General features: G+C 60.2%; 1 protein-coding gene across 4 annotated transcripts in view; it reads left to right on the top strand.

The window, feature by feature from the left end:
• Positions 1-21,796, top strand: part of DIS3L2 (DIS3 like 3'-5' exoribonuclease 2) — a 370,907-nt gene extending 349,111 nt beyond the window's left edge. For 2 of the 4 annotated variants that reach the window (XM_024740587.1, XM_024740591.1), the window contains 7 exons: positions 14,810-14,993; positions 15,635-15,721; positions 18,448-18,595; positions 18,828-19,102; positions 19,271-19,375; positions 20,605-20,706; positions 21,316-21,790. In XM_024740587.1, the coding sequence (XP_024596355.1) occupies positions 14,810-14,993; positions 15,635-15,721; positions 18,448-18,595; positions 18,828-19,102; positions 19,271-19,375; positions 20,605-20,706; positions 21,316-21,468 (1,054 nt within the window). In that variant the 3' untranslated portion in view covers positions 21,469-21,790. Of the gene's footprint in view, positions 1-14,809; positions 14,994-15,634; positions 15,722-18,447; positions 18,596-18,827; positions 19,103-19,270; positions 19,376-20,604; positions 21,274-21,315 lie in introns of those variants that run through there. The other 2 variants (XM_024740590.1, XM_024740588.1) reach the window with 2 other exon arrangements.
• Positions 21,797-25,327: the final 3,531 nt, after the last annotated feature.

Below are 25,327 nucleotides of genomic sequence, written 5' to 3'. Positions count from 1 at the left end.
TGCAACACCCAAATGTGCCCTGTGAGGAACTGGGCTTGAACTTCACAAAGATTTTTTGGGAAATGGACTGGCATAGACACCTCTAGCCAGGGAGCACGGTCTCTCTCTCCACAGTGGCTATGGGAGGACGGCCACAGCCAGGTGACCACACAGGGCCCTGCAGGGCACTGGGCAGGGCCTCCTCCCAGGTGGGGACAGCTGGGCTGAGGCCTCTGCCAGGAAGAGCAGTTCTCACCCTGAGGGAAGCCTGGGTGGAACGGGCTGGTCCTCCCAGTCATGATGGCTGCCCAGGCCTGGCCTGAGCCACCTATGACGAAGCTCCCAGAGGCCATTGCTGACGCAGAAATCTGGTCAGCTTCCCAGGCGCCTAGAGAACTGTTTTAGAGCATCTCTAGGTCCTGGAAAAGCAGGGTTCCCTGTGCATCCCAGGCTGCCCTAAAAGATGGACTTGGCCTGCAGAGCGGCAGCTCAGGAAAGTAGAACTGTGGGCTCCATTCAGGCTTTGACATCCACTGGCCTTGCCGTCTGACTTACCATCAACCCAGCCTAATCCAGGTTGTTCTGGCCTTGGATCTAAGGTGGAGTTGAGGGTGGCACCTGGAAAGGGCTGAAGTCTTTACACAGCCTGTATCTGAGAGCTTCCATCAGTCCAGAGATGCAGGGGTAGAGGTGGGGATGAAAACCAGCAGTCTCCTTGCTCGCCCCTGCCACCCCTCCCAGTGTGCTCGCCCCTGCCACCCCTCCCAGTGTGCTCGCCCTCTCACCCGAGGGAGAGCCGGTGCGCCCTGGAGGTTGGCTGTGTGTGTGTCTAGGCAGGGACATGACGATGCTGGGGAAGCCCAGAGGCTCTGGATGGGAACAAATCCATTTAAACCACTCTGAACCTGGTTCATAAAACGTTGGTCAATATTTTAAGAGTCACATAACTAACGAAGAGCTCTGCCAGACTCAACATACCGCATCCCAGTGGGTGATAAGACAAGCGTTAGTTCAGTGGAAACAGCCCAGGAGAAGATTTTTTTTTTTTAAATCTGCTACTTTTCATATTTAGAATGAGGTGGGCTGCTCTGGACAAGAGTATTCATTTATCAGGTGACCAACACATGAGCCCCAGCCATACTGTCACCCTGTGTTGGATCTAAGTGATGACTGTCTACAGGTAGGGAAGAATTTCGTTAGAGCAAATCAGCAGGTCCCATCAGGCTGGCGGAAGCTGACTTAGGTTCTGTCTCTTGAGTTCACATGCCTGCCTTCCAGCGGGGAACAGCTGAAGGGAAGCTGCAGGAACCCCACTCCTAGGCCCTTCTCCTGGGGGTCTCTGCTTCCACCCCCCAGAACTGTCCTCCTTCCCTCTTTTCTGTGGAGCACCAAGCAAATCATGTCTCTGCAGTGCCTCGTTCATTCCCCAAACAGGCATTTGACATTGCAGCTCTTGGCCTGTCTAACCCAGGTTGAACAGCACCTACACGTGCCCCTGGCCCTGGGACACAGAGGTGGACAAGGCCTGGTCCCCAGACAGGAAAACTGGCCTCAAAAGAGACGGTCGCAATCCAACAATGAGTTCTGGGGCTAGAATCAGCCCAGAGGACCATGGGCCAAGAAGGGTGATGCCTGAACTGAGCCTTGAAAACTCAGCTGTGACTCAGTGGAGGCAGGCTAGGGGTGGCAGGTGGGGGGAGCGCCTGGAAGCCCCGGGGGGTCCTAGGAAGTGTGGGTGCACGTCACCCAGGAGGAAGCCCAAGGAGAGACGCCAGTTTCCTCATGGCTGCGGGGGGAGCTGGGCTGAGGCCAGCAGCAGGTCAGTGAGACGTGCAGGGGCCAAGGGAGCTGCAGCCTTTGATGCAAGAAGCCAACCCACCCTTAGCCCAGCCCCTCTGAGGGCCCTTTACACTGTCAGGGGCTGGGCAGTTCTAACAGTATGGAACTCACCAGGGGAAACAAAAAGGACCAGAATTCTTTACCCAGCTCAGAGTTCAGTGAGAAAACACCCTCTTGGGGCAGACTAGAAAGTCTTGTGTGAGGCTTGCTGAGGTGTCTCGGCAGCTCCTAGGGCAGGCTTCCAGACCAAGATGTCTAAGGGTCGAGATGGCCATAGCCCCGAGGACGACTCTCCCCGCCCTTCTGACCCACTGAGTAGCGTTCGCCAGAAAGAGGTCCACAGATGAAAGAGGCAGAACCTTCAAGCCTTTAGCCGGCGACAGGAGAACTAGAGCAGTAAAAGCAAATGTGCTCAGCCCCTGTGCTCATCCCAGGGGCAACACCGAGACACAGAAGGAGGCCAGAGCCCCAAAGGCAGATGGGAGGAAGTGTTCACATGGGGAGCTGGCGGTGTAGGGGTAAGTCCTATTCCTGTCCTCTTGTCCGCCGAGCCGGAGACAGGCAGAGGTAAACCGAGGGCTAAAAATAAGACCTCCAGGGTCACAGGATGTCCCTGCCCGGCCAGGCCCGGAGGTGGGCTTGCGTGTTTGCAGGCCCAGTACGACCAGCCTCAGACGTGGGGGCAGGGAGCCTTGGGGAAAGGCGCTGTCCCTCTGAGGTTGCTGGGCAGGTGGCAAGCTAGGTCGAGATGAGTGACCTCGGCTCCTCTGCTGCTGCAACCCTTGCTGAGGGCGGGAGGTGCCCTTGACAGGGAGGAAGGGCGGTAGTGACACAGCAGACCACCACGGGTGCCCGTCCCCCAGGTGCCAGCGTGGCCTCAGGGCAGGCCCTGTGTTGACCCCCCGCTGTCAGCAGAGCCCTTGTTTGGGTGCTGCTAAGGAGACCCTGCTGTCCAATCCTTAGAAAGCTTAAGGCAGGTGGCACAGGTTCACCTGAGGAAGAGCAGTGGATGGGGCCCCTGGTGTCCTCTCTCTGTAAGCTTAGCGGAGTCACATGACCTCTCGGAGCCTCCCTTTGCTCGTATGAACAATGAGGGGTCTAAGACTTGTTGTGAGACTCAGAAGGGCCAACAGTGGCCAAGCACCTGGCATTGGGCCCGCACAGAGACCCCCAAAGGCATCTGCTCGCCCGGGCCAGACTCGGGCCAGCTCCCCACTCCACAGCGAGGCGGACAGGGGCTGCACCCCCAGGCCCGTTTCCTCCTCTGCAATGGAGGCGGCAGGATCCTCTCTCTCTCCCTCTCCCGCAGTTGTAATGAGGGTCGCATGGCTGCCATACGTGCAGACAACGTAAAGCACCATAGGAATGTTAGGAATTGGTCTTGCATGAACCAAGCAAAACATTGCAGATAAAAAACATACTTAGGAGTGCCTACTGAATGCCAGATACTGTTCCAGGCCCTGGGAATCAAGGTAAATGGAGCTGGCTGAGCCAGCCAGAGCCAGGTTGGTGGGGGACAGGTGGGAATGGGGTGGGGCTGGAGGGCGGCCTGGGCCAGTAAAGGCGTCACAGGTGCAGGTGAGTGGAGACCCAGGTGAGCAGAAGCCAGAACACGGCTGCAGCGTGAGAGAGTAGGATTTGTGTCATCTGGGAGCCGGGGGGCGTAATCAAGAAAGTATTTGACAGTGCAGTTCTTGGTCTCTGTCTGGGCCGAACAGAGCAGAGGGCTGCGGAGCATGGAGAGCCGGAAAACCCTCGCTGGGACCCGCAGCCCAGCCCCAGGGCCTCGAGCACTGAAGACTCGTCTTCATCCATGACCGGCAGGTCTGCCTTGGGTCCAGGGGGAGAAGGAAGGACTGACGTTTCCCAAAAGATTTTACAAGACATGTTGTCTTCAAGGAAGCCGATCTCACCCACGTGTGTGGCTAGAACTGTAGCCCACTCTTGGACCTTTTTCACAAAGCCAAAAAGGGCATGTCAGGGTTACGAGGAGCCCCACGGGGGCCTTTGTAGCGACCGGAAACACTTGCCCAGTCTGCCCAGGCAGTTTCCTAAGGTGGTGTCACAGCCAGGTCCCCCTGCCAGTGTGCGTCCTGCCTGCACCTTCCACTGGCCCATCTCTTCCCGGTGGCGTCGGCGCAGGTGCCCGCAGGAGGTCAGTGTGTCGGGGCTGGGGCCCCACCCCTCCTGCTCATTGCTGCAGCCTCCCCGGGGCCCCCCTAGTGCTGCAGGCCCCGATCGCACGTGTGCCCTGGACAGCCCCCCCCCACCCCCACCCCCAGTGGAACTCTGGGCCTCCCACAGAAATGCAGAATCCTGCAGGGCTTGCTGGAGGCGGAGTTGCTGTGCCGGGGCATGGTGGGGGGAGAACGTGGAAACGCAGATTCCCTCTTTACGGCAGAGGGGCCACTACTGGCCTAAAGAACTCGGATTCCCATTCTACCCGTTCCAGAAACCCCTTTTCTCCTGGACACATTACCCTTTCCTCCACTTGCACCAGGTAGGCCTGGCAGCCCCTCTCATCACAAGTTAGGGGTAGAGGACAGACTTCAGAGTCAGAAAGCCCAGTCCCTAGACCACGGCCCTGCCACACACTGGCTCTGTAATCTACATGGTCACCATCCTTGGCCTTTCAGACACTCGGTTTCCCTGTGACAGATTAGGCCTGACACGCCCCTTGCCGTGCAAGGTTTTGTGAGGATTTGATGACATCACGTGCCCAGCCTGAGACCAGCAGTGGTTCCTATTTCCCTGCAGCCTTTAGTGGTCATACAGCTGGGGTGGCGGCCCTGCCCAAGGAGAGCTGCTCCCCAGCGGCAGTGAGGCCAAGACTGTCTTGGAGGTGAGCGAAACATGCTCTAAGGTGCAAAAGCAAAGGAGCTTGAGTTCCCAAGGACACGCGTCTCTCCTCTCTCACCTAGCTGCCTTTTGTAGTGTGTGTGTGTGTGTGTGTGTGTGTGTGTGTGTGTGAGAGAGAGAGAGAGAGAGAGAGAGAGGGATGGAGAGAGAGAGAGAGAGAGAACCTGTGCATTCCACAACACCCTTATCTCTCGAATATTCTCGTACCTAAAGCCTAGTTTCTAAATCACAATTGATCTCTCCCAACGTCAGTGACCCACCGTGCCGGCCCCCACCGCACTTGCCCAGTCTCTGTCCATTATCCAGGGCTGGCGAACCGGCCCCCGCTTTGGGGCTGGGGCCTGAAAGGGACGCCAGCCAGGGAGTCCACCTAGGGCAGATAAGCCACTGGGGGCACCACAGCGGCTCCCAGAGGTGGCGGGGCTTCTGCGCGTCTTGGCCGTACCTCCTCTGGTCAGCGGTTCCAATTCCAGTTGGACAGCAGCTAGAGGTGGAGAAAGGCATGTGTGTCAACACTGTGGTGGAGCTAGCAAGCCCTAATTACCCAGCTCTTCAAGGCCACACGGCACAAACTGTGACCTGGTTCTGCTTAGGGGGAGTTTTCTGCCACGAGCGCAGGTCTGCCCGGTGCCTCGGAGAACAGAGCCCTGAACCTTGGGAAGGGAGCGAGGCTTCTCTAGCTTCTTGACGCTGACAAAGGGCTTTCTGCCTGTCAACCCGGCTCCCGGCAGTCCCCTCCCCCCTCCCTACCGCAGCTACTGGGCCTCCCTTTGGCAGGGCCCGAGGGCCGCTCTGAACTGGAGCCTCTGGAGACGTCCTTTGAGGTAGAAAAACAAGCGGCTGAAACGTGCCTCCTCGCTGCAGCTGGGCCCTGCCCGCTGAACCTATAGAAAGGCCCTGGAGTGGATTCAGCCTCCCAGAAGAGGAAACCTGGCTCCGGCTTCACCCGCAGGTCCTGTTATGTCTGGCTCCAGAGGCCTTCTCCTCTGGGGTTTTCCACGCCTGTGAGCTCGGCCCCATTCATTTCCCTGTGGTTTCATGGGAATGTCCAAAACGCTCAGCAGGTTGCAGTGAGCCCAGGAGGAGAGGGGTCAGCGCGAGGCCCGAGCGGCGGCCGGAGCGCCCTCCACTCGGGCCTGCAGCGGGGTGCCCGCCGGCTGTGGATGGGCGCCCTTCCGTCAGTCTGCTACATTTCCTTTGGTGATCCCCCAACCTACTCACCCACCCGGGAGACTGCCTGCGGCTCCCTCCCTCCAGGCCGCCGCTTTCCGGGCTCCGGGCTACCAGCTCCACCCTGGCCTGGGAGAGAGCTGCGCTGTGCTCCCTTCCCATCCCCAGCAGCTTCCACTTTAGCGCTCATCCGGCCGCTGACTTCCCATCTCACCGGCTCCTGGGCTCTTGCATTTTCCACCACACTACACTCAATTAGGGGCTGTGGGGAGAGCAGCGGAGGGCCCCTTGAGGGTGGCCAGTGCCTCCGCTCCCGCTGGCTGCTCAGCTGCAGAGAAGGGGCCACGCCCAGGCGCACAGCCCTTGTGAGAGGCCTAGCGGCTGCCTTCACAACCAATGCAAAGCCCAAGGGCTCCTGGCCCACAGTGAGGATGTGCCCAAGTGGGGAAAGCTTAGTCTTGAGAAGAAATGAATTTGAAACTGGCTGGGAGCAATTCTTATCAAATTTCCAAGTTAGCAGTTTTCACCGAGAGCTAATTGAACAGTCTCTGTAAGCGGCCTAATTCCATTTGCAGGAGGTTCCCGCAGAGTTGTGAGGAGTGCCCTGGTGGCTGAGGGCAGAAGAGGCTGTTCTAAGCCTCTCAGTTGGTTTTGATCTTTGAAAATGGATGCATTTTCAGGTTTGGGCAGCAGCCGTGCCACTCTGCCCTGGCTGCCCGGCTCCCCAGTCACTTCCCAAGCCACGTTCTGAGTGTTCTGGGTATGGAAAGGCTGAGTGAGTTTCTCGTCTGGTTAGCCTGGTAAAATGGATCTGGAGATGGAACATCCTTGGAGGCTCAGCCACTCTGGCCAGGCAGGGTTGAGCGTGTAGGGCACCACGCTGGGCCGAGACCCCGCTGCCGGTGCCAGCCTCATCCGTCGTCTCTGGGAGTTCTGTGGGAGCGCAGCGTAGCCCGCTTGGCTTGGCCAGCCCAGCGCTGACCTCAGTCTGGACTGTGCCTGCCCCAACTGTGGGTCGGCCCACGGAGGCTGCCCTGTCCCTAGGCTGTATTCAAGGGGCCTCTCTTGACCTGACGGGTATGGGCCCTTCTCTTCTCTCCTGTGCCCAGTGGACTTGAGAAGACAGTTTTAGGGACAGGGCATCACACATGGTCTCCCCTGGGGTCCTTCTTCAGCAGAGGGAGGCCCAGACAAGCCTCCTCCTCTCCACCCAAACCTCTTGGGCCAGCCTCCCCTGCTGGGAGCTCACAGCTGCGAGGATACATAGCCTCTTCCCTGAGTAGCCACTTCCTGCCGGGCGGTTGGTTGGTCTGGTACTGACCCCCAGGTTCTTTCCCATTAGCTCCTTTGCCTCTGAAAACATAGTCAGATCTTTTGGAAACTTGAAACAGCAATCAGAAAACAGTACAGAGGCCCTTCTCACCCTCTCTTCAAACTATTACTTCTTTCACCAACAAACGTATTGAGAGGAGTCCCCACTGGACCGCCTCCCTCACCCTTGAATCTTTGGTCTTCGGAACCAACTTCCCCACCCTCAGGTCTGTGGCCGCAGGCTCCTCCTTGCCGAGTCCGGTGGCCTCTCCAAGGCCCCCCTCCTCAGCTCAGGGTCTGCACGGGGCACAACTGCCCAGCTGGAGCTGGCTCCCTCTTAGGCCATGTGGGCTTCTGGGCCACCTCGTCACCCTCTGAGGTCCCTCCCCTCCGCTCCCAGAGCGTCACTTTGGCATGCAGCTCCGAACTCGGGCCTGCCCTGGCCTTTCTTGCTGCCTCTGGCTGCGGCCTGCAAGCCCTCAGATTCGTCAGCTACCCCCTGACTGCGCCGGGCCTCTGGTCCCTGTGCCCCACTGCCACCGTGTGCTTCCCTTTCATGGCCGTCCTCATTCAGCAGCCTCCCCCAGCTCCCCCACGCAGCCCACATCCTGGAGTCTGGCTCCCCAGGCCCCGGAGGCCCGTCCCGCCCTCACCTCGTAGCCCTCCTCCCTCTTCCCTTGATTCCTAATTTTCCGAATATGGCTGATGCATGTTTTTCCCTCGTCCACACCTTTGCTCTTTTATCCCTTTCATTTGAAGTGTTTCCCTCCTCTTGGCCGTCTCCTGAAATTGGTCTTAGATTTGTGGGTGTAGCCCCCCCCCACGAGGCTGGGGGCTCCTGGAGGGCAGGCCAAGGCTTCCTGGTGGCAGCAGGGCCGGGACATGGCAGAGGCAGCAGGGTGTCGAGGCCACGCAAACTAGTGGCGAACCCAGCTGCTGGTTACGAGGTGTGGGACTTGGGCCTGATCACCTTTCCCTTCTGCACCTTAACCTTCCCCACACTTTAGAAAGGGGTGGAAGCACCTCCCAGGCTGCAGGAGGATTTAATGGGCCACACCTAGGCTGTCGCCTGCCCTCTGTCGCAGGTGCTTGTCTCTTCCCTCTCTCCCTGCACCCACCCACAGCAGCAGCTCCGAAAAGGTTTCAGGCTGAGTAAGTGAACAAACAAACGAATGGCTGGAGGGGGTCTGGGTAAAATGACAAATGCCACCAGCTTGCTGTGAGTGGGGACAGGTGCTCTGTAGACTCGGGGGATGGGCAAAGAACAGGGGAAGGCTGTAGCTTCTTTCTCAGTGCTTGGGAGTGATGTCAGCTTCTTAGGCAGAGCTTTATGTTTTCAACAACCTCTAGCAGCAAGTGTTAGGGGTCAGAAGTATATGCGTGAGGGCTGTGTGCCCGCGCAGAAAAGGGGCTTTGGGGCAGGGACCCAGCCCTTTCAACTTCTGAGTGTGCGCCATCCTGGGAGTCCTTCATCGTGCACAGATTTATTGAGCGTCTACACTGTGCCAGGCCTCGCACTGGGCCCAGGGTAGGCGGCACTGGGTGGGGAGGGGAGATACAGCCTACAGTCAAAGGGCACAGCAGTGTGGGCTAAGTGCTGTGATGGGATAGGAACGGGACGCCCAGGAGGCACATAGGAGCCAGGTGGGCCCCTCATGCTGCCTCCCCAGAGGAAGGGACATCTGAGAAAAAGAGATGGGGGGAGAATGGTGTAGGATTCCAGGCTAAGGGAACAGCAGTGCAAATGGACAGAAGCAAGAAAGAGCCCCAAGAATTCAATATGGGGACTTCCCTGGTGGTCCAGTGGTTAAGAATCCGCCTTCCAATGCAGGGGACGAAGGTTTGATTCCTGGTCGGGGAACTAAGATCCCATATGCTGTGGGGCAACTAAACCTGCGCGCTCAGGAGCCCACACGCCACAACTAGAGAGAAGCCCGCAGGCTGCAATGAAAAAGATCCTGTGGGCTGCAGCTAAGGCCCGATGCAGCCAAATAAATAATAAATAAATATATTTTTTAAAAGAATTCAATATGACTGGAGTGTGAGGGTTAGGGGGGCAGCGAGAAGGGAGAGGTGACCCGAGCACATGACAAGAGGTGGCCTGGAAAACCTCATTTTACCAGGAGGTGGAACTGTCCTGAGGACAGTGGTCGCCCCTGAAGGGCTTCAGGCAGGAGAGGGGCGTGACCATCCAGATTTGCCTTTGAGAGAGAAAGCATCTCTCTGGGTGTGAAGACTGAAACAGCAGGGAGTGGCTAGATATAGGGACGCCAGTTGCTAAGAGATGGAGGCCTGGACCGAGGTGGTGGCATTATGGCGGGAAGCGTCTAGGACCTTGCTGTATTCAGCCCAAACCCTAGGGTCGGGGCACCCAGCCCAGTCACTTACGCAGTATACGTAATAATAATGTAATATTTATTTAAGACCAGGCACTTGTCTATCGTAGGCCCATTTTTTTGTCAGGTAAATAAATTGAGATTCAGAGAGGTTCAGAAATTTACCTGAAATCACACAGCTAACGGGTGGTAGAGCTGGGCCTCGAGGCGAGCTGCTGAGCTGGTAACCACTAACCTCCTCCTCTCCCGCTGCCCGGGCTGTGCACTTGCATCCGGGAAGGAGGGGGTCAGGACAGGTGAGGAGCGTGAGCCTCACCATAGGACACGCCCAGCCGCCCAACCAGAGGGCCTCCTGTGGCCACAGACACAGCCAGTTTCTTCATGGACAGGGGTGGGCAGCCTTCCTCCGAAGAGGCAGACATGTTAGCCCATTTCTCTTTTAGCCGCTGCCTCACCGCTGTCAGGTAGAGCGGCCTTTCCCAAACCTCATCCTTTAAGATGTGACGCAAACAGCTTCAACCATCAGTGAGCAGTAAGTGCCGCATCCCAGTAGCTCCTTCTCACCAAATCCTGATGCATGTTAGCATCTTAAAGGCAAAGGGATGTCCTATAATAAAAAATCACATGAATTAAGGCCCTAGCATTTCATACATATCTATACTTTTTTGTTAAGTAAGTAACGTTAACACAGTCTGGCATATACCATTCTAGACAAGGCATCTCTGCCACGTGAGGAGCGTGTGTACTTGTGTGTAGCTCGCCTGTGGTCTTTACCTGCCATCTGCCGTAGCAGGTGAGGGACTCTGAGGCCTCTAGGCTTGCTCACCTCCTCCCTGGGATGAGAAGCCTTCCCTCCAGCACCTGGAGGCCCAGAGCACAGGTAGGCGGGGTGCTGTGGAGTTAGTGCTGCCGAGCTTGCATCCTGGCACGGCTCCCTGGCTAGACCTTCATCTGTCTGTCACAGCAGAGCCGGCCCAGCCCTCCAGGGTCATGGGGCCCCTGGTGGCACTGAGCCCCAGATGCTCAGCAGATGCCAGGCCTGAGACCAAGGCCCCAGCTCTGAGGATTTGGCTTGCGGTTCTGGAAGGTGATCCTGGCTGGTGGCCATTCCTGAGCCCTATTTAGAGCAGTTGTCAGGCAGTCGCTGAGATCCAGCGCCCGCCCCCCTCCCCTGCAGAGGGGAGTGAGCTCATGTCTGTGCCGCGCTGGGGCGGGGGCTGGGTTATGATCAGGGCAGGTACCCAGACCAGGGAGCAAGTCTGAGGCCAGGGCAGTGTGCAGGGCTCCATCCCAGCTTGGGTTTCATACCCCAGTCAGTATGTGCAGTTTGCTCTCAGAGGACATCCTAACCACCCAGGACAGCTTGGAGCATCTCTGAGGGCCTGGGCATGCAGCTCTGCCCCTCAGAGGCAGGAGGAGATCAGGGTGAAGGGGTGCTTGCTGACCGGTCAGCTGTGGGAGCACCTCTTCTAATCAGCCTGCCTTCCCTCAGAGCGCTGTTCACTCTCCCTGACTGAGCAAAGCCTTCAGCCCCAGAGCTGGCTTTGGCCAAGGAAAAACACACTGAATGGGAGCCCAGAGACCCCTGGACCTTGGGCCGCAGGGCTGCAGTTTATAAAGTAAGGCTCCTTCCTGCCCAGAAGTTGCTGGGTTCTAAGCTGCGCCTGCCACGTCCCAGGTCCTGCGGCAGGAAGATGCTGGGCGCCCCCTGCTGGCCCGTCCGGGAACTGACCCGTGAGGAGGACCTGTGGAGCCCCGTAGGAGCGGGCCCCTGTGCAGGCCCAGATGAGAGCAGCGACACCCACCTACCCCCGCCCCAGTACTGGCCAGCCCGGCTCCCCTTCCGGATGCCCAGCCCCGTTTCTGACGGTGAATCCTGAACTCATTGCAATCTGGCTGCTGATAGCTTGCCTTTCCCTTGGCCTTCCTGTTGCCACGCTGAGTGGGGGGACCTGGGCCATCGTTGCTGCACCCTCCCAGGCACCCCAGGGCTGGATGGGCTCGGGCTCCAGGCGCTGCTCTGCTTTCTCCCGCCCACAGGCTTGCACTTCCTCCCCGCCCTGCCCCCCACCTGGGGGTGTGAGAAGGACTTTGCGGACAGGTTGTGGGGAGACAGTCCCTGCTGCTATCCTAGGACACTAATGAGCTGTGTGGCAGCACCGAGGGATCGGGCTTACTGCTGTGCCACCTCCCTGATAGGTGACACTGACATTTTTCTGGGAGGCATGGGCTGTATCTCTGAACTGTCTTGGAGGGAGGCTGCCCTCTTAGCTCCGGCCCCCTGTCCTGAGGGGCGGGCTGAGACACTCACGGATGTGGAGCCCCCAGAGGTACGAAGGGGCCTGTCCAAGGTCAGCCCCTGCGACCAAAGCTTCGCAAGACTTTCAAGGTAACAGGAGCACACTTGTTTTTCTCTCAGCAGCCTCAGGTGACTCGTGGGACCGTACTGGGGGTCGCTGGAGAAGCAGCTTGACTGAGGACTGTTATCACTGCCTGGGGCTTCGGGTATCAGTTCCACCCTGCTGTCCCTTCCCTGTGTTCTCCGCCTTATATGAGGTCTGAGGCGGGAGAGCCCCCGCAGGAAATAGGATCTAGAACACAGCTCATTAGGAGGCTCCCTGAACATTCAGTTCCTTTGACCCAAGGGGTGGGGGTGAGGTTAGAGAGGGCGGGACACAGGCTGGAGCCCCCGCCCCTCCAGCCCTGCGCTGCTGCTTGCCCTGCCCTACCTAGCCTGAGCTCACATAACCCTCCTATGGGGCCATGCTGTCCCCTGCTGGCCACGCTTGCAAAACGCAGCCCAGGGTCAGCCCCAAGGTTACGGGTGCTCCCTCCTCGCCCAAGCCTGAAGCTGAACTAGACCGCAGGGCTCCAAGGAGCAGCCTGTGTGCCCCCGGCCCACAGCGATACTGGGACTGCATGGGGAGACAAGTCTGGAACCACCCGGCACAGTCACGTGTGCTGAGTAGGCAACAAATGAATGGCTGAGTTGTGCATCTGAAGCGTTTACGTGATGATGTTCTGCAGGGTCTGACCAACAGCAGGCAGACATCAAGTCAGACATCCCTCTAGCAGGACTTGAGACTCCTCTCGAGTTGACAAGATCTAAATATGAAAAACAAATGTGAAGAGTCAGATGGTGCTAGACTGTGACACAGGTGGCCCTAGACAGGCTGACCCTTGTTGCCAGGTAACTAATCAGGCAGTAAGTGCCCAGGAGGGATGGAGATGCCCTTCAGGGAAGACATGGAAAGGTCAAAGGAGGGTGACAAATGGCAGGGATGGAAATCACAGGGCACCACGCGGCTTGCAGGATCTTAGCTCCCTAAGGACCAGGGATTGAACCGAAGCCATCGGCAGTGAAAGTGTGGAGTCCTAACCACTGGACCGCCAGGGAATTCCCAGCACCTCCCGTGTCTTGAGGCTGACGTCACGCCAGGCACAGGGTCTGCCCTTGAAACATGTTTTACTCCTGTTGGTTTGCACAGCCACTCTGCGAAGCACGTGCTATTATTATCCCTGTTCCACGTTCAAGAAAATAGAACAGAAAAGGTCGGTGACTTGTGCAGGGTCCTACAGCAAGCACATGCTGGGGCTAGGATGTAGGCCTCGCTCAGGAGGTTTGGTGGTCGGGTTCCAGCGCATGAGCTCGAGGGGTTTTAGCAGGAAGTGGTATGCTCAAGGACAGGTTTTGGGGTGGGAGGCAGGATGGCCGCCTAAAAGACTGTTGCTGCAACCTACGGGGAATGAAGGAACTCATTCTACACACAGGCCTCCTGCATGGCAGAAGGGCCACTGAGACCTGACCCTTGCAGTCCTTCACCCAAGCCCTTCCCCATGGTGGGTGGTAGGCTGGGGGTCGGCCCACCACGGTGCCCACACAGGAGGAGCTAGGAGTGCAGGCCATGGGTGGGCCTCCTCCCGAGGTCCAGGCCAGGTCCTGGTGGTGCCTGCCTTGGGGCATTCCACAGCCCTTCTTCTTCACAAGGTGGGCTTTGCAGGGAGACAGACGTGCTCTGGGCGACAGCCCGGCAGACCAGAGCCACCCCTCAGCGTAGAGGCCTAGCCTGGGGAAGGCGGGGCTCTGCCCACTCACGCTCTTGTCCCCCCACTGGCTGTTTCTTCCCAAGAGCTTGGGGAGGGGACGAGGCTAACCCCAAGCACTGCCCACACCTCCAGAAGGGGACGTTCATTTCGGGCCCCCAGCTGCTGCCAGGCCTGCCAGAGCTTCCTCCCTGACCTCTCCTGCCTCTGTGGGAGAAGCATGGGCTTGACCTACAACCTAGAGCTTCAGGTTCAAGGCTGGGAAGAGGCTCCCCTAAGCTGGGCAAGGCCCCAAGAGTCTCCCCAAGGGAGGAGGCTTTCCCCACTTAGGGCACCAGCCCACACCCACGCCCCTTCCTGGAGGCTTCAGCTCTCATACACGTGCCTGCTCCACTTGTCCTCTGCGGGCGCCCTGGGCAGGACAGCAGCACGTGGGCTTCCTGCCCCAGATGGCGGGGCTGAGGGTGGCGCTGAGCTCAGCGCGGTGACGCGGCGTCCCCCTCTGCCTGATTCCTGCGCTTTGGCACACTTCTGCCCTCCCCCGTCAGTCCCTGCTGCTCCCTGTGACTCGGCCTGCTTTGGAGCCACATCCATTCGCACTCGTGGACCCTAATCACACTCGGGCTGTGCAGGCCTGGAGCGTTGACTCCTAGAAGGATGGCTCTGTGGTTTGAACACCTCGGCAACGCCTTTGTCTTGTCTCAAAACGCACAGCTTTCCTCTTGCCCTCTGTGGCTCTCCTGTTCATCCTCAGAGACACTCATCTTTCCAGGGGGGAAAAGAAGCCACGTACTCCTGGGAACGGGGGGCTCTGGGTCTGCGCGCCTGCCTCTACACACCCCGTGCAGAGTCCTCTGACTCCTCATGGCCTGCCCGGGCATAGTGTTTTCTTACAGCTGGACGTGCCCCCCAGTGTTCTGGGAAGCTTAGTCATTCAGCAGAGATCTTTACTGAGCACCTTCTCTGGGTCAGGTGAGGTCCCAAGCACCAGGGCTACAGGGGGGAATAAGACAGGCACCATCCCTGCTGTCCAGGATCCCCATCTAGTAGGAGACCCAGCGCACGAGCTAACACATCAGCAGCGAAGAGTACAGACTGGTTAGGGCCGTGAGGGGCATGAGCCGAGGAATGAGGGGGAAGCAACTTGCAGGAGCAAAGTAGATGGGATGCCGGGGGTGGGGGGGCAGCATGAAGCTGACACAAGGGTGCAAGAGAGCCAGCTTAGCAGAGAAGCAGGAAAGAACGACCCCCGCGGTCCCTCCCCACTGCAGGCTCGTGGAAGAGTTCATGCTCTTGGCCAACATGGCTGTGGCCCGCAAGATCCACTGCACCTTCCCCGAGCGGGCCCTGCTACGACGGCACCCCCCACCCCAGACCAAGATGCTCAACGACCTGGTGGAATTCTGTGACCAGATGGGGCTGCCCATGGACTTCAGCTCTGCAGGGGCCCTCAATGTGAGTGCTGGGAGCACAGGGGCTGGGGAGGCCCTGCTTAGGGAAGGAGGAAGAAGGCCTGGGAGCTGGGCTCAGCAGCCTCTGCATCCCACCAGGGTCCGTTACCCTTTAGCCAGACCCCACCCCCACCCCAAGGGAGAGGGGAGGGCCTGGGGACAAAGCCTGCAGCTCACGGGGCCTGGGAGGGAGTCCCCTCAGGGCTCAGCTGTGGGCAGGGGTCCTGTGGCTAGGGATGGGCCGGACTCGGACCCAGAGGCTTCCGTAGGGGCTGGGATTATTGGAAGCCAGAGGCTGTTTTTCACGGGAAGGGGTATCAGATGCTCCCCACCTGGAACTGAGCGGCATGGGGCTCAGGAATCCATGGCCTCGGTTCGCACCGCACAGGAGGGAGACTGTCCCCATCTGTGCCCCAGGCCTGGGCTAAACCAGCCAGCCCAGGCCAGCCAGCTGGACATGGAAGGACTGACCTCAAGCCAGGACCCTCGAGGCAGACCCAGTGTGGGACACAGTCATCCATGGCCATCTGAACAGGGCTGGACCCCTCGGCTGACCTTTCCTCCCCAGGGCCAGATGATCAGTGGGTGATGGGGCCCCAGAGCCTCTCCCCAAGCCTGACTGCATATCACATGGGTTCCTTCCAGAAAAGTCTGATGGAGACATTTGGAGATGACAAGTACTCACTGGCCCGGAAGGAGGTGCTCACCAACATGTGCTCCCGGCCCATGCAGGTAAGGAAGGGCCAGTCCTCCATCCTCCGCCTTCACCTTGGAGCACCCATGCCTCCGCGGGCTCGGAGAACCTTAGGGGAGGTTTGGGGAGGGTGCCCCCTGGCAACACCCAGCACAGGAAGTCCCTGGGCTCCTGAGCTTGGCCTGCTGCCTCCTGCCCAGACTTGCCTGTGGGCTCAGTTAGAGGAGACATTTCAAGCCCCGCTGCCCTGCTGCCCCCCTGCATGGCCTCTGGGGCTCTGCTTCCTGGCAGCAGGCGGGGAGCCACGCCAGGGCACGTCCCAAGACTCCAGGGACCGGACCCCACACACCAGACCAGCTCGGGCAGGGGAATGGGGCCTAGTCAGCAACTCATGGTCAGATGGGAACCCTGGAGGGGAGAGAGAACGTTGGCCTCCCGCAGTAGCCTGCACAGGGGCCGGTCCTTAGCCCCCACTGTGGCGTGTGGGCCCCGGGCAGAGAAATCTCCCTGTCGCAACCGGTCGGGAGAGGGGGAAGTGAGGCCGTGAGGCTGTGTCTGCAGCTAGAGGACAGGCCGGCCACCTGGGAGGCAGACGGTGGGCTTGCTCCTGGCAGCCAGTCGCAGCTCTCCAAGGCCGTGCTCCAGCCCCTGTGGGGCTGAGCATCTTGGGAAGGAGCCGCCCCCGTGGACTGTCAGGTCAGCGGGAGCTGTGGGTGCTAATGGGTCCAGCGGTGGGCCGCAGCCCGGCCTGGGAGCAGTGATAGACCGTCGTTCAGGGGCTCGGTCACTGGGCAGATTCAGTCTGTTTCCCAAGAACCAGATCGTCTCAGCTGGTTGCAACCGACTTGTTTTCTGAGACCTCACAGCTCTGCCAGGAATGGGACCGTCAGGTCCGTTGGGGTCTGGCAGCCATTACCCTGCCCCCAGTCACCGATGTCTGTCCCGCACCGAGCACTGTAAAGCACCCCCCATGGAGAGGGTGGCGTGTGTCTCTGGCCACTGGGCTTGACACCACATACAGGCCCGATGAAGCTGCCGTTCCCTGCCCTCAGCCTCTGGAAGCCATCCACCTCTAAGGCCAACCCAGCCCTGGAGGTCCAAGGAAAGGAGCCCTCTCCTGAGTCACCCAGAGCCTGAAAAAGACCCGACTTCTCCTGGCCTTGCCTGCCAGCAACCTCAGAGGCCAGCCTTTGCCTGGGGATCTGATGTGAGGGAGTGACCAGAGTGACTGTGGTGCCTGGTTCCCTGTCTGTGTCCCAGTTCTGGGCCCTCACCCATCCCACGCTGCCCAGAGGTGCCTTCGCCACCCAGGAAGGGAGCCGGGGCCCCCTGCCCTCCTCAGCCCAGCTCATCTGGGGAACTGGGCCACTTCTGAGAACAAGGTCCAAACATGGCTCACAGTGGAGGCTGCTCCCTCCCCCAGTGACTTACCCGAGATGTAACCCAGGGCCCAGCGGGAGCTGGAAGGGAAGCAGAGTTGGGTAGCCGAGCAGGGCACCGCCAGCTGCGTCCTGGATTCCAAGGCCGTCATGCACAGAGTAACCGGAGCCGGCTGTCCATTTGTGCGAACACACGAGGGTGTGACTCTGGCCCTGGCAGAGGAACCCGGTCACTTGCTCCCAGGCAGCCGCGGGTCCTGGATCCCCAGCCCTGAGAAGTCGGGGAGCGCAGGGCAAGCGGCTTCAGGGCCCGTGGCCAAGGCTCTCAGCACAGCTGCACCCCGCGGGCCAGGCTGTTTGCTGGGCCCCTAGAGAAGCTCAGCGTCTCTCCTTGGGCCACAGTCCTAACTCCTGCCCTGCAGGAGGGCCTTTTGAACTCAGAGCTCTGGGTCTCGGTCTCAGGACAGGTTGTCAGGGGCAAGAAGGGCTGAGACTGGGAGACTGGCCAACCACTGCCTCCCTTGGCTGGTGAGAGGTGGAGTATTGGGGGCACAGAGGTGCTGGGGTGCAGGCGTGGCCTTCAGCAGGGCAGGGATGAGGACTAGAGGGCAGAAGGTCGGCTAAGACCAAAGACTGGACCAGGGCCAGAGAGGAAGAGCCAGGCGCCCGTTTTGCTCTGGGTGGAGGGCATCCTGGACCTTCTCTCCTACCTCCCGCTCTGGCCACATGGTGGTGTTAGGCTTTGTGTCCTGGCGAAGTACTGCAGCCCCCGGTCCGGCAGGCCCACGGGCTTTCTCTCCTGCTCCCCATTTCAGTGTAGCTCCCCCAGCCCTGTCCTGGGGAGGGGGCCAGCCAGAAACGATCCCTCCTCCTGGTTCCTGGCAGTAACAGCCCTTAAGACTCAGCAGTGACCGGCTGTGGAGGAGGATGAGTTCCAGCCCCTCCCCGCTGTCCTCTGACTTCAGCACAGGGTCTCCCCTCCCCGAGGGCTTTGGTGGCAGGTCCCCCAGGGCTCTGAGGGAGGAGTCCCTTCAGCATCTTAAGGGTTCCCAGCAAGAAACACACAGCCTCTCCCCCCCGGCCCACTCCACTTCCGGTCATTGGCAGAGGGGCTCTGGGCAAGACCTGCCCTTGCCTTCAGCAGGAGAGGGGCAAGGGCACCCACGGCTCCGCCCAGTCTCATGGCAGCCCCAGGGGTCCCCTCACACAGAACAGCCCCTGACGTCCTCGGGCCTGCCCGGCTTTGCTCAGCTGCCCACAGCTTGGCAGGTGGGTCCACGCCCCCAAGACCGCCCCTCGTGAGGCTCTGAGTCTCCCCGGCTCGTGGAGCACACCCAGCCCGCACCCAGCCTGGCCAGGCTCTGAGGTCCGCCCCACCTCCCCAGATGGCCTTGTACTTCTGCTCGGGGGTGCTGCAGGACCAGGCGCAGTTCCGCCACTACGCCCTCAATGTGCCACTCTACACGCACTTCACCTCGCCCATCCGCCGCTTCGCTGACGTCTTGGTGCATCGCCTCCTGGCCGCCACGCTGGGTAAGGGGTGCAGCACAGGGGGCGGTGCCAGCCTGTGCCCAGCTAAGGGCTACTCCCCCCACCCAGAGTGGGTGCCCGGCGGCCAGAGGCCACACTGCCATGACTATGAAGGCCCCAAGGGGTGGGCAGCCCAAGCAGTAGGGGAGCCTGTGCCAGAACCTCCCCTGTGAGCGTGTGCTAGGGGCTCGAGGGCCCTCACCGTGGCAAGCCCCCCTTTCTCGGCCCTCCCAAGCTGGGCATCAGGGAGGCCTCAGCTCTGCGCAGGGCTCCCAGGCCCCATCTGACCCGGGCCAGGGGCACCATGCTGCCCAGAACCCCGCCAAGGACGGCACACACACAGCACCCGCCAGTGGGCCCCCGACCACTCTCTGCCCAGGCTACAGGGAGCTTCCAGATGTGGAGCCCGATGCCCTGCAGAAGCAGGCTGACCACTGCAACGACCGCCGCATGGCATCCAAGCGTGTGCAGGAGCTCAGCACCAGCCTCTTCTTCGCCATCCTGGTCAAGGTGAGGCCACCAGCCTGTCGTCCCTCCCCTTCCCTCCACCCCACCTTCCCGCCAGGGCGCCTGCTCGCAGGGAGGGCTCCAGGAGTCCGGGGCCTTTGGCAGCTGGGGTGGGCCCTGGGGGGAAACTGCATCCCCTGGCCGAGCCTTGGCTGGAGCCCCGCCCTGCAGGAGAGCGGCCCGCTGGAGTCGGAAGCCATGGTGATGGGCGTCCTAAGCCAAGCCTTCGACGTGCTGGTGCTGCGCTACGGGGTACAGAAGCGCATCTACTGTAATGTGAGTACCGGGGGCTGCCGGGGCCAAGGCTAGGGGTGTTCTGGGCAGGCAGAGGGAGCACCGAGCCGCGTCCACTTAGCACATTCCCTTCCCCCCTGCCTGTCCCTGTTCCCACTGCTGGGTCTCCTCCCTGTTTCCCCAGCATCTGGGGAAGCAGCCCTTGGTAGACACACGAGCAGTGACACTGCGCCCCTCGCTCAGCTGTGGGCTGTACTGGCACCAAGTTCACCCGATGGGTCCTGCCGAGACAGCCAGCCGTGCCTGCCTGGGATCAGGGATCCAGGCCGAGGGTCAGGCTTGGGCCTCTTTCCCAAGGACTTGAGCCACCAGAGATCAGGTCCATCCATAACCAGTATAGGAAGCAGGATAGGCAGGCTTTGGGAGATTTTTTAAAGGAACATAGGGGAAGGAAAGACCAGAGAGAATGGTCCGTGGCCACTCTGGAAGCTGTGTCCCCTGAAAAACAGGAAGAGGCTAGCCCTTGCCCCGGTCCTGCCCTGGGGGGTGCTTCATTCGAGGTTCTTTCCAAGGGTACTTGGTGCCAGTCTAATGCCACCTGAGGGACCTGTTCCAGCTGACCTTGTGGTTAGTGAGTCACCACCTGGCCCCTGACCTTGGCTTTGAATTTCCCAACACCCAGAGGACCTTGGGGAGTGCAGAACGCGGCACATAGTGTGGAATAAACATGGTATGAATGAAATGGATTAAAGCAGGAGAGACAGAATGGAGTCAGCAGGAATCCAGTCGGGCTCTCATCCTGAAGCTCACTGAACAGCATGGAGTTCAGGTCTAGATCGCTGCTGCTCACAACGCAGCCCTCAGTCTGTGCTAACAGACCCAGGGCCGGTAGGGGCGGCAGCCCTCCAGCCTCAGGTGCCCTGTCCACCTCGACCCTACAGGGATGGTCCCTGATGGGGCAGGACAGACCCACCACCTGCCCCGAATAACACGTGGAGCCACCGGTGCCCCCCGGCCCCCGCCCCTCAGTGAAGGTGGCCTCTCAAGGCCGCCCAGAAGCTGGCCAGAGGCAAGAGGCGAGGGTGCGGGCCATCCCCCGTCAAAGGTCAAGCAGCCACTGTCAGGCAGCAGGGCAGGGAGCTCCCTTGAGGCCAGTCAGAGGTGGGCCAAGGCGAGGGGCTGCTTCCAAGCACTGGGGGCCTTGCAGGGTCAGAGATTAAGAGGCGGCACCTAGAGCCCGGGTCCTGAGATGCAGGTGTGTGCACCCCCAGGCGCTGCCACTGCAGTCATACCGTTTCCAGAAGGTGGGCAAGAAGCCGGAGCTCACGCTTGTCTGGGAGCCTGAGGGCGCGGAGCAGGGGCCGGCGCAGCAGGTCAGACCCGGGGGTGGGGCAGCTTTTCCGGAGCGCCACTGGGTCCCCGTCCACCCCACTCTTGGCGAGCCCCCTCCTGCCTCCTGGGCGCGCTCCCCGGGCCTCCCCTCCTGGGCTCCCCCTACCCCCGGCTCCCAGGTCTACCCAGCAAGGCCGGCAGCGGCTCCCCGTCACCACTCCTTGGGCCTAGCCTCCTGGCAGCACCTTCCTTCCCTGGAATCACCCACCCTAGGGAGAGGCAGCGGCCTCTGCCCACCTCCCTAAAGCAGGGCCCCTAACTTCGGGTGTCCTTTTGAGAATCTGATGAACGCTGTAGACCTCCGACCCAAGGAAACAGCTTTTTACCTACGACATGCTTCAAAGAGCAGACCCGGACCCCAGTGGTTTCTCTCTGGCGCTGAGCGGTCCCAGCAGGCATTGCCCACAGCAGCGCGTGGCTTCGCACCGGGACCCCGCGGCCTCAGCCCTGAACAAGCCCCGCTTACAGATGAGCCAGTGGAGGCCTAGGGAGGCAGAGCGAGGGGCCCCGGGGCCCGGCTGGGTGGACAGCCCCCCGGGCCGCCCCCTCACCGGCACCCGCGTCCCCTGCTGGGCTCTGCTCTGCCTCAGGTCGTCGGCATCTTCAGCCTGGTGGAGGTGGTGCTGCGGGCGGAGGCCACGGCCCTCAAGTACAGCGCCATCCTGAAGCGACCCGGCACCGAGGGCCTCCTAGACTGGCAGGACGAGCAGGGCGGCCAGGACCTCGCGGAGGAACAGGACTGAAGCCGCCAGCCGGCCCACCCCTCCCCCACTCCCATTAGGAATAGGAACTTCGGGCACCAACGGGGATTCTTAATTTGGTTTTTAACAACTCAGGGTTTTGTTTTTATTTTTTCATTCTATTACATTTTTGCAGCTTGGTTTTCAAACTGGAGGGGGAGGGTGGGGCTGGATGGAAGGCTGCGGGCTGGCCGGTGCTCAGCAGCGCAGAGCTAGACCTGGTCCTCCTGGGAGGCCAGCGCCCCTTCTGCCAGGTTACCCACTGCCCTCCCGTGCCCGGAAAACCAGGGTTTTTCAGTAAATCAGAGTCATGGAATAAAATCAAGTGTGAGTGCTGCCTGGTGTGTGGGGCACCGGGGTGGCCAGGGTAGTGGGGTGCCCCTTGGACCCAGGACGGGGGACCTGGCCCGGGCTCCACCCGTCACAGCTGAGCTGGGGTTGCCACCCTTGGGAGCCTTCCCGGCAGTTCCAGGATGATTCACAGAGCTGGCCGCGTGGCAGATTGATGCCAGCGCCTCATTCTGGCTGATTAGAAATGGAATTAGTATGCAAGACGGCAGGCTCACCCGTCACCGCGCCGCATGTAGCTGTGTCCATCCCCACCCCAGCACTTCCTCTCTGCCGGCTACCGCCCCCCGTGGCCCCAGGACGGGGGCTTGGGCCCTGTGCCGCCCACCCCCACTTCCTAGGCTGGAGCTCTGGGTGGCCCTGTCCACCTTCCTTAGGGGGGGCCAGCACCCCAGCATCTCCTGTCCCGATCCTGTGCCCTGGCAGCAGCAAGGGAACCTGGGGGCGGAGCGAGGCCTGGCCCTGCCCGAGGGGAGGGGCCCCCAGACCGGCCTTCCTGACCAGAGAGGGGCAGGTGTGCTCCTGGTGGCCCTGGCCTGGCCCAGTCGACTGCCTGCTATCTGCCTGAGCACCAGGTGATCCTTGGGGACCCAGGGGCAGAGGTGGGAGGCCACCGCACTCGGCTCTCTCCCCGGCCGGTTTGACCTAAGCCTGTGCTTCTAGTTTCCCCAGCAGACTAGAGAAACACAGGTTGGCTTCCCCAGGATCCGCCAGAAACTAGGGTTAAAACCCCATGGGGACCAAGGTCCCAGTTCCACCAGGCTGATTCCTGGGGTGTTGGTATTAACAAGCTCACTTGATCTGATTTCAGTGAATTTTCTTCAAAGGAAACTTCAATGGAGCACCTTGTAGGAGGGCTTCGCCGTGGCTGGAGTGGTGACGGGGCCCGGCTGCCTTGGTCTCGGCCGCGGCTCACATCCCCCCAGCGCTGGGCCGGGTGCCAGAGGGGGACAAAAGAGACATCACTGTGCCCGCCCTGAGTTCCCTTCTCTCCTCCTCCAGCACCTTGACCAGCCTTCGGTCTGTCCATCCTGCCACCCCCAAGACATCCCAGAGGCCACCGTTCCCTCTCTGCTCCTGCCCCAGAGCCTTCTAGAACCAGCTATCTGGAAGGGAAATGGTGAGGGTCCAGTGGTTTGGTATTTGGATGAAGAGGTTTCTGGGTGCTTCTGCAGCCTGGGCAGCCAGGCATCCCGGCCCTGCCCTCATCCTCTCACCTGCCCGCCCCCGGAGGAGCAGAGCCCCTCTCTCCTCGCGCTGTCCCCCAGGGCCTCCCGTGGAGCCTGGGAGCTGAGGGCAGAGCAGAGCCCCACGGAGTGGTGCCCTCAGGATGGTGGTGGGCCAGCGTGCTGTGCCCTCTCTCGGGCAGCATAGACGCAGGCTGGACACCCTTCCTCACGGCCCCAGCGCCCCAGACCGTGGTAAATCGTAGCCAGCTTGGTCAGCAGGGAAGACCGTTGCTGCCTGGACTTGCTGGGGAAGCAGAGGCTGGCCTCGCCCTGATGGCCCTAGAGCTGGGGGACCCATAATAGCAGCCCCGGCACCTCCACCCCATTTGACAGAAGGAGGAACTGCACCCAGAAAGGAGGTAGGTCTCTGGCCAAAGTGGCACAGCCAGACTCTGCCCAGCCAGGTCCAGGGTTCAGGCATCTGCCCTCCCCCAAACGCCCCTGCCTGTGGGTTCAGAGCAAATGGCCCAGTGCTCTACCCCACAACGTCAGCTGCGTCCTTCATCTGCGTCTACTCACTCAGCAGGTGTCCTTGACACCACCCACGTGGAGGGCACTGGCCTGCACACGTCCATGGTCCAATGAGGGAGACAGCCCCCTGTGGCCCCTCGCTCAGGGGACTGTTGATAAAGGGGGTGATGAGACCCAAATCTCGTCAAAAAGGAAGCCGTGGTCGTTCCTCCAGCTGTCCCAGAGCACCTGCACGTGTCCTTAAGGAGCCGCCTCCGGTCGCCATGGGGGAGGGAGACGTAGACACAAATGATGTCACTGCAGGACAAGGTTCTAGCGAAGATCAGAGGCTGGGGTGTGTGTTCCCAGCCGTGAAGGGTGGGTGCTCAGAAGAAGAAAGCGCGCGCAGCCGGCCCACGTGGGCGAAGAAACTGAGGTTCGGAGATTCCTGACATGAGCCGTGAAGGGTGGAGGTCACTAGGATCAGAGGGTGCCCAGAGGACGGGCAGGGAGGTTCTGGCGAGGTAGGAATGGGGTAGATCCCCACTGACCCTTATGGCAGCCAGAGAGCGTGCCCTGTGTGCTGTGGGCCATCAGAGCCCCGGGAGGATTCTCATCAGGGCCGTGAGGCGATATGACCTTTGTCCTTCACTCATTTATCAACAGCAGTGAGTGCCTTCGATGTGCCGTGTCCTCTGGGAGCTTATGGTCGGGAGGGGAAGTCGCCTTTCTAGTGTGGCAGGTGGTGGGGACGGTGTTGATGGCAGCGGAGGAAAAGCAGTGCTGAGGAGGGGGCATAGGTGGCAGAGACGTCCAGGAACCACCCGGGGCTACTTGTGGGCACGGCCCCAAGACAGGAGTGGGCTTGGTCGGTGAACGGGGCCAAAGGGCCTCTGGGGTTGTTTTCCCAGGGGCCCTGTCTCTTTATGGGACCTGCTCCCCAGCTTCTAGCCCATCCCTCCCACCTGTGTGGGTCCCCAGGAGCCACCATTCTGTAGCACGACATCTCTGATGGGACCCGGGGTGGCACCTGGCCCATTCTTTCCTGGGGTCTATCCTAACTAAAACTGGGAGAGGGTGTCACTGTCTCCCCAGGATGGTAGTCTGCAAGACATAGAAGCTCATGTTTCCAGAAAGTCACCGTGAAGGAAACAGTGTACACCAGGAGGAAGGGAAGCGGTCTCAGAGAAGGGAGACGGAGAGCCTCGGAGGCACCGGGTTTCCCGCACCCCAGGAGACCCAGAGGCACCTCCGTGTGGTGCGCTTTTCTGCCTTGTGGTAGTTCACGTACCATGAGGAGCCTTTCCATCAATTCCCTTCCCCCTGAAGCTACTTCACGCTTGGTTTCTTTCCTTTGCAACCAAGATAGGAGTCTTCCTGAAGCCTCAGGATGTTACCAAAGGGATCGTGGGTACCCTCCCCCAGCAATCAGCAAGGCCCATCTACTGACATTGGTTGTGGTAAAGTTTTTTTCAGGTGCCAACCAAGGAGAAAGGGCAACCCATGCTCAAAAGACCCAAGCTCCCTGATGGCTTTCAGGGAAGGGGTTTTAAAGGCAGCGATACAGGGTGAGGGTTTGGAGGTACATGATCAGATTGTGGACTTTCTTCTGATTGGTTGGTGGTCCGGGTGCTATTTCGGGAATCTTAAGCATCAACCTTCTGGTTCCAGCCAGTCTGGGGTCTTAAGTGCCTGTGGTCAGTATGTAGTTACCATCCTCCACCTGGGTGGGAGGGTCTTCATTCCTACAGAGCACCTCAAAGATTTGTGTCAGATTGTTACCTATAATCCTTGAGAAGGAACTAGACGTCCTGTGACTCTATTGTCTAAGCTAT

Source organism: Neophocaena asiaeorientalis, unplaced genomic scaffold (assembly GCF_003031525.2).
Source record: "Neophocaena asiaeorientalis asiaeorientalis breed wild unplaced genomic scaffold, Neophocaena_asiaeorientalis_V1.1 scaffold388, whole genome shotgun sequence".
In the NCBI taxonomy this organism is placed as follows: domain Eukaryota; kingdom Metazoa; phylum Chordata; class Mammalia; order Artiodactyla; family Phocoenidae; genus Neophocaena; species Neophocaena asiaeorientalis.
This window is presented reverse-complemented; position numbering and strand designations above follow the sequence as displayed.